Source organism: Macrobrachium nipponense, chromosome 47 (assembly GCF_015104395.2).
Source record: "Macrobrachium nipponense isolate FS-2020 chromosome 47, ASM1510439v2, whole genome shotgun sequence".
Lineage (NCBI taxonomy): Eukaryota > Metazoa > Arthropoda > Malacostraca > Decapoda > Palaemonidae > Macrobrachium > Macrobrachium nipponense.
The window spans coordinates 33,048,642-33,056,429 of NC_087222.1; the positions used below are offsets into that span (position 1 = coordinate 33,048,642).

At 38.6% G+C, this 7,788-nt stretch overlaps 1 protein-coding gene across 2 annotated transcripts in view; it reads right to left on the bottom strand.

The window, feature by feature from the left end:
- LOC135204500 (uncharacterized) overlaps nt 1-5,918 on the bottom strand; it is a 6,119-nt gene extending 201 nt beyond the window's left edge. Inside the window, exons 1-9 of one of the 2 annotated variants that reach the window (XM_064234670.1) lie at nt 5,724-5,918; nt 3,620-3,661; nt 3,182-3,223; nt 2,933-2,962; nt 2,668-2,700; nt 2,132-2,161; nt 1,479-1,551; nt 1,168-1,242; nt 845-961 (exon numbers count right to left, since the gene is read on the bottom strand). In XM_064234670.1, the coding sequence (XP_064090740.1) occupies nt 958-961; nt 1,168-1,242; nt 1,479-1,551; nt 2,132-2,161; nt 2,668-2,700; nt 2,933-2,962; nt 3,182-3,223; nt 3,620-3,659 (327 nt within the window). In that variant the 5' untranslated portion in view covers nt 3,660-3,661; nt 5,724-5,918 and the 3' untranslated portion in view covers nt 845-957. The remainder of the gene's footprint in view (nt 1-844; nt 962-1,167; nt 1,243-1,478; nt 1,552-2,131; nt 2,162-2,667; nt 2,701-2,932; nt 2,963-3,181; nt 3,224-3,619; nt 3,662-5,723) is intronic. The other variant, XM_064234671.1, reaches the window with a different exon arrangement.
- Between the last annotated feature and the right edge of the window lie 1,870 nt (nt 5,919-7,788).

The window sequence follows — 7,788 nt, forward strand, 5'->3', positions numbered from 1 at the left end:
TTGCGGAATGTCCCTTTCTTTTGTTCTGAGGGAGGGAAGCTGAAGTCCTTTCAGGAGACAAAGAGGGTAATGACTTATATCTAAAACATACATAGGGATTTGAAATCGATATGACACTGGATAAAAACAATTAAAACCTCAAATACATTTAAGAGATGATTACGAAACCAAACCAGTCATGAAATCTGATATTATTTGTATATTAAAGAAGGACAGATGTTATTTGAAGCCGGAAAGGCAGTTGAAATAGTGACTTGGAATTCTATCTGTTTGATCCTATTATAGAAAGAACTTCCATTTCCTTCAGGTGGACGAGGGTGAACTTTGAAGGGGGAGAAGAGAAAGACCCAAAGAGACTGAAGCAAGCAAGGAGCAGGGATCAACAATCGGAAGCCTCATCTATCTTGTTTTTCTGGTTGTTATAGATTGAGACAGAAGTCTGAAAACGGGACACACAAAAGAAAGGATGCTGCTGTCTCAAAGGTTTGCATCTGTTGGCATCGAGGAGGGCAGTCAATCAGAATGACCACAAACGCAGGATTGTTGTTGTTAGAGGAAGACTCGAAACATTTCTCAACATTGCCTCCATATTCCTCGTGAATTAGACTTGCAAGGGAAGAGAGTTGGTTCAACATGACTGTTACTATAACAAGGGGGAATGTAATTATATAGATTCTTCTGTTCTGCAAAAAGATAGAAAGACCTAGAACGAGTAGTGAGGACAGAAAGGGACCTGGGAAAAGATATAATTTCTTCTGGCAGTCAACAATGGATTTATGCAAAGTGTAGGAGAAGAACAGAAGAAGACAAAAAGAACACTGCAATGAGAATTTCTTTCTCTCACCTTCACAGCGTGAACCATCCTGTGCAAATCCGGGCAGACAGGAACACTGATATTTGAATAGCTTGTCAGCGCAAGCCTCATAATCAGTGCAGTTGTGGCTTCCCTCTGAGCACTCATCTGGGGAAAAGGAATATTGTAGTTAAAGAGCGGTCATTCCAGATGTTCCTCAAGATAAAACTCACATAGAAAAGATAAGTATATGACTGATAGATAAACTATTTAGAAAGGGATGATTGATCATAGTGGATAAGGATAGAAACATTTCAGTACAACTGAATTAGCAATAATTTTATCCTTCTCTCTAAAGCATAAATATGACTGACCTATTCCTCCAGTCTCCAACAAAGAGATAACTCCAGATATTTCCTGGCGAAGGAAAGATTCCAGCTCTTGATGTCCTGGAAAGGAAAAAATCATCCCATGAACACTCACCTGGAACTCATATTACGCACTTTAGATCCTGTTCATACTTTTACTCGTAATATGTCTAAGTCTTATCAAAGTCCTTTACTATATTACTTAGTTGGCAAATACAAAACTTAGTATCATTCATTTTTACTACTGACATCGGGAAATATTTACAAAACAGCCAATTAGGAATCGCATGAAGTCCCTCTCATATGAAGAAACGTACCAGCTGATGATATGTTCTTGAAGTGTTCCCAAGTCCTCCCTTCCGAGGCAGCCTTTGGTTTCCCGATGGATCCCTGGAATATATGGGAGGTTCACGAGATTAAGAGAGTTCACTCAAACATACACACACACACGCACACACACACACACACACACACACACACACACACATATATATATATATATATATATATATATATATATATATATATATATATATATAATATATATATATATATATATATATAAACCACATCAATATGCTGACTTTAAATTCTTCATCAAGTATGAATTATGCTAAAGAGAAGAGAGAACCTAATAACAGGTGAGAGAGTATCTATGAAAATCGTTGCACCTTTTCGTCTCAAGCCAATCATAATTGCCATGATCATAAGTTTTCCTGCCATTGTATTTGGATAAACCTTCTATGCGAGAGACCTGGTTGTCATCATCATCATTCAGTGTCACGAAGTATGACGCTGATTATTATCTCTGATCTATCTATCCATGTGCCGGAAAACTTCCAAGAGCTTATCATTAACAATTTGGAGCTACTTTCCACAACCGACAGAATTGAACTTTCTGAAACGAATGAGAACACTGAAGAAGAATAAGAAGGAAAAGAAAATGAAGAAGAAGAAGCTTTGCATTTACCTTCTAATGTCTCCACTTTCGCCAAGATATCTGGAAAGAGGAAAATAAGTTCTTTAGAAGATGCCTCAATCATCAGGCTGACTGAGACTCATTCAACATGAAAGCTAGATAGAAAATCTCTTTCGTCTGATTACGCAAGCATTTCCTTCCCATAGGATTGCAGTGGAAGGAAGGAAGAAGGGTCATATCTGTCTCCACAAGGTTCAGGGTCACAGGTTTCTGCATATATTCCGACAGAATCTGATTATCCTAATGCTTGGCACTCATCCTTACTTGACTTCTAATACTGAAGACACCCTCTCCAGGAAATGATTTGCTTTCTTTCTCACTTATTTGCAAATGCACACAAATGCGCAAAGGTATTAGCAATGAATAAACCACTCACATTCATACCTCAAAACGGAATAACAAACAAAGCGGAATTATTGGCTTTAGATGGTCTAGCAATGCCTCAGTCTACGAGAATGTGTTGTTGTTATCTCTACTAATGTCTTTATATTACCTTGCGTGAATACGAGGTGAATAAATGCACTTACTTTGCAAGGAGTCCTGGTTGCTGTTCACTGCACCTGGAGAGAAGAAAACACCAAAAGTTTCTTATAAACTTCGATTCTATCACCAATCCTAAATATTGTCTTTCTCGTCTCTAAAGGAATCTGTCATGAGGAAGACTTGTGAATTTATCATGATTTTTTGGTCATTATTCTCAAAATTCACTCAAAATAAACAGACTCAGTTTTGCTTAGTTGTAGGATAAAAAAAAAGAGAAAAGGAAAAAAAACCTGATGGAGTTGAGAATACCTTTCATGTGCTCCAGTTCATGATGAAATTCTGGAAAGAGAAATTGTCTTCTTAATGAAAGGATACTGGATTCAAAGAAAAAGGTGTCAAAGTTGACTTTCTATGTGACCTCTCCTCAGGAATTCTTTTTAGATAATATCTGGCCTAAGAAGCATCAAGCTGACAGAAACCTGATTTAATTTACTCTTTACGTAAAGAACTTTGCTTTTTAGTGAAACACAAACTTGGAAAAAATTACATAGACATTACCTTGAAGGTTAATTTCGACGTGCTGAAGTTTCTCCTGCATTTCTGGAAATAGAAAGGATTGATTGTTTGGGGATCATTCGTCTTTCTTCCTTTATAAAACACACGGCTCCTCACTTTCATAACAGCAACTCCCTGACTCATTCTATGAGGCAGAGAGACTCATGAAGTATAAGAATTTGTCATGTAGCAGAACATAAACAGTTGGAAGTAAAATATATAAGAATCACTTTGAAGTTTGCCTTCGATGTGTTCTTGTTTCTCCTGGATTTTTGAAAAAATCAGTCATTGTTTGGAGATCATTAGTCTTTCTTCCTAAAACACAAGACTCACATTCACAATAACTTCACTGATTCTATGAGGAAGAGAGGCACATAAAGTATAAGAGTTTGTTATCTAGCAGAACAATAAACATTTGAGAGCAAAATTTATAAGAATTACCTTGAAGTTTGCCTTCGACCTGTTCCTGTTTCTCCTGCATTCCTGGAAAGATAAGTCATTGCTTTAAAAAAACTGGTCTTTATCTTTTAAAAAACAGACGAGAGAGAGACGAGAGAACAGAGAGAGGGAGAAGAGATGAGAGAGAGACTGAGAGAGAAGAGAGATGAGAGATGAGAGAGAGAGAGTGAGTGCACAAAGGTGTTCACTGCATTCATTATAGATCTCTAGTGAGGAACGGATCATAAGGAGTCAGCAGGGCTGACTCGGGCTTTTCTCTTCACCTACAGTTCATTTGTGTAAGTGACGTGGGGGAAACTACCACCACTGAAGAAAACAGAAAACAGCAAAGGTATAGAAACTGGAATCAATTAAAACTTCAACAGACAGCAAAGGTAGTAAGATTGCTTAACAAATATGCCAACTTATTTTAAAGTAACCGAAACCAGCATAACAAAAACTGCCATGAAGACCAATTCATGGCTTGACACTGCAAGGAACAACAGGAGGCTCCTGGTACTTGGACGTGAAGCAACGTGACAGTGCGACAGACTGTGAATGTGGAAGTTCTGTAGAGCGAGTAGCTCTCACACACTGGATCCTGTGGAAAATGAAACTGCATCTTCCAGTAATCTTTGTACATGCTGAAGACCTTGACAGACTTCAGACACTAAGACAGGAAAAGTATTGCAAAAGCAAGCAAGATGAAGATCTGAAACAGATGCCACTGATAATGTCATCTCTATAGGTGTAGAAAACCTAACAAACAATGTTAAGCTTTATGGGTGCAGACGCCATGACACGAAGAAGAGATATAGGTAGTAGCAGAAAAGACAGATCTGAAGTAGCCTAATGAACACTGAGTTGAAGGCAACACCAAGTATTGTATGACGATCATGACTATTCAATACAGTGTTGCCTATAGAAACAGAAAAATGGAGCAGGAACCTGATACAAAATATGCTCTTCTTTCCAGTAAAGGTTAACCTTACTAGCTACACCACAGACTGGTCCTCTTAGATGGCTGGAACACCATCTATAATCAGATCCAGGGCATTATTACAAACCTGAGCAGACACTTAATAAAGCTCTAGGGTTTACGTGCCATATAAACAAGAGCACTTAGCACAACCATGGTTTGTCAGATATTATAGAATTTCCTGCAAAACTGATAATCATATTCCCTATTCTCTTGCTAATGAAGACGAAGCCTTGTCCTGCAGCAAACAGCCACACTCCTCTGTGCTTGAGCTGTGCTGTGGCTGTAACCAAAGGAGAGGCAAGCAAGTCCTGAAGCTAAGGACGATCTATTAGTCTTAGTTCCAGGTCATGCTTGCATGTATGACTCTGAGGGCCATGAGGTCTGTCTTGGGGTACCGCATATATGAGGACAACATAATGAACTCCTCCTGAAATTGAGCTGAAAGCCAGAGATTAGTTTCATATGGGACTAGAGTTGAGTTGATAAAAAAGGAAACCCCACGACTTGTGAATGTAAAAAAAATAAATAGGCAGGCATATAATCAACAAGGAATCAATATCATTACACACCGAAGTAGATTGTATGCCAACAAGAAACTGTAATGACACACAAATCAATGAAAGAAATCTTTCTAGAAATAAATAAGACGATATGGAGAAGCCAGTCCACCAGGCAGAGAAATCCATGAGTTCCAGGACTCCCCTTCACTCAACAAGGAGAGAGAGAGAGAGAGAGAGAGAGAGAGAGAGAGAGAGAGAGAGAGAGAGAGAGAGAGAGAGATAGCAGTAACGATGGATTCTGAGCAAGAAAGTAAGAGAACAGTGAAAATGTAAGAGCTCAGATCCAGGAGAAGACATTTCTTGCACAAATGAAAAACCAGACTGATCTCTCTATGGACCCTCCACAGACGCACCTTCTCCAAGCCCAAAAGGAAAGTGGGCCTGGGCCTCAACAAATGGCAACTGACACACCCTGGAGGAGGTTGGGGAGGTGAGATAGGTGAATGCGAAAGTGAATAAAAACCATGAATGGCTTATTTTACCTGTAAAGAAAAAAAATAGATATGACTATGTCGAGAATAAGTGTCACAAAAAACATGAATTGGAACATAAATGGCTGCATTACCCTTCAGCTGGCTCAAAGCTGCTTCTTGTTTCACTAAAGGCTGCTTCCTGCTTCTCCAGTAATACCTCCATCTTGATGAAGAGAAGATTCTCCCATTCCTGACAGTGGGCTAAATTCCCCACTGTCAGGAGGGAGATCAGTACAAAAATTTCTCTCGCCATTTCTCCCACAGAAGAGACCCAGTGATTGGCTTTCCCTCGCAGCACTGGGTCTTTATATACCCAGTTCTCAAGAGGACGCATCAGCCAGACAGTGACTCAGTCCACTGTTCAAGGACGTCGTCTCTCTGGCATCAGGCCAGAGTTCAGGTGGATGATTCAGAGGGTGGGAATGTGTGTAACTACAGTCGCCGGTTGCGTCATCAAGGTCAAATGATAATTAAGAAGAGCTTTGTAAACAAGCACTCGACTGGGGTGTGACAAGAGGACTTCCCGAGTGCCATTTGTGAGGCAGCTGCTTCGTTGCTCCTCGATTCTGAGGGATAAAGGAAAATGAAGAGAGATGCATTTTATTGTACAGAAATGGCGATGCCATTATAAGAGGGAAAGCAGAGATGATAATAAAGTTGTTGAGGAAATTTTTAGTTTCTAAAGGAAATGCTTTCGTAGATTTCTCACCCTCTCATATGTTGACAGAGAGAGAGAGAGAGAGAGAGAGAGAGAGAGAGAGAGAGAGAGAGAGAGAGAGAGAGACACTGAAGAACAACATCGTAATAAATTTGAAATTCAAACATCCCAAAGATGAAAACCAAGGAGAGATAGCAATGTTCAAGGGCCATACCTCAATCTCTCTCTCTCTCTCTCTCTCTCTCTCTCTCTCTCCCTCTCTCTCTCTCTTGCGAGTTCTAGAATAATAATGCAAACAATAGGCGAGTTCCTGGATATTTTAAATACAGGCATCAATTCGACATATATATATATTTATATATATATATATATATATATATATATATATATATATATATGTATGTATGATGATAGATAGATAGATAGATAGATAGATAGATAGATATAGGTTTGATCGTACATAAGAATGAGTGCGTGGGCACTCATGATGCCACTACCGCTGATAAGGGCATGAGCGTCTCAGGGGCACTATCACTAACAGACGTGCCCCTTCCAGATACCCTCGTAATCAGAGAACTCATTTATTGACGTCATGGGATGAATGATGTCATCACCTTCCTTCACGAGAGTTCTTGGAAGTGGATGATATCAAATGCATCGCTTATGTCATGATGACTCAAGCAATGGCGGTTTGCTTTTTCCTCTCTCTCTCTCTCTCTCTCTCTCTCTCTCTCTCTCTCTCTCTCTCTCCACCAATAATAATAATATAATAATGATAATAATAATAATAATTATTATAACTAACTTATTATTATTATTATTATTATTATTATTATTATTATTATTATTATTATTATTATGTGAATGAAAATCCATCTGAATGCTTGACTTAAGGTGATTTTAATGTCTTGTCATTATTTTTATTAATAACATCCAGTTTACTTATTATTTATTGTGGTTGTTGTGCATCGCATCAGTCAATCAATCAGTCAATGTTGCCCTGATTCTCTCCTGTCTGTCTGTTTACCTTTCTTCTTCTTCTTCTTCTTCTTCTTCTTCTTCTTCTTCTTCTCGTTTTTATCTTATTTTTTTTGTCATCATCTCTCTCTCTCTCTCTCGTAGTAGCCATCTTGCTTGGTGAGACGTACCCGCGTGAAGTCACAATAATCAACAGATATCACAAGTTTAACATACGACTAGAATTTGAGAAATATCTAGAAGTGTTTCGTGAACTATCGGTGATAAGATTAGTGTGAAAATAGTAGGATAAAGCGTCTTCTAAGTTAGTTTATCAAGTGTATACTATCAAAGACAACAAGATGGCAGTAAGTTCCAACTGCGGGAAGAGGTGGCGTAATTTGGCGTGTTTAGCAGATTCGCAATACGATGAGGTAGCAGGAAGGGAACTGGCATTTCTCATCTATAAATCAGCAACAGTCCTAACCAAAAAGATACAAAAGCATTCATAGATATATTAGAAGGATATAAGCCTTCAAACT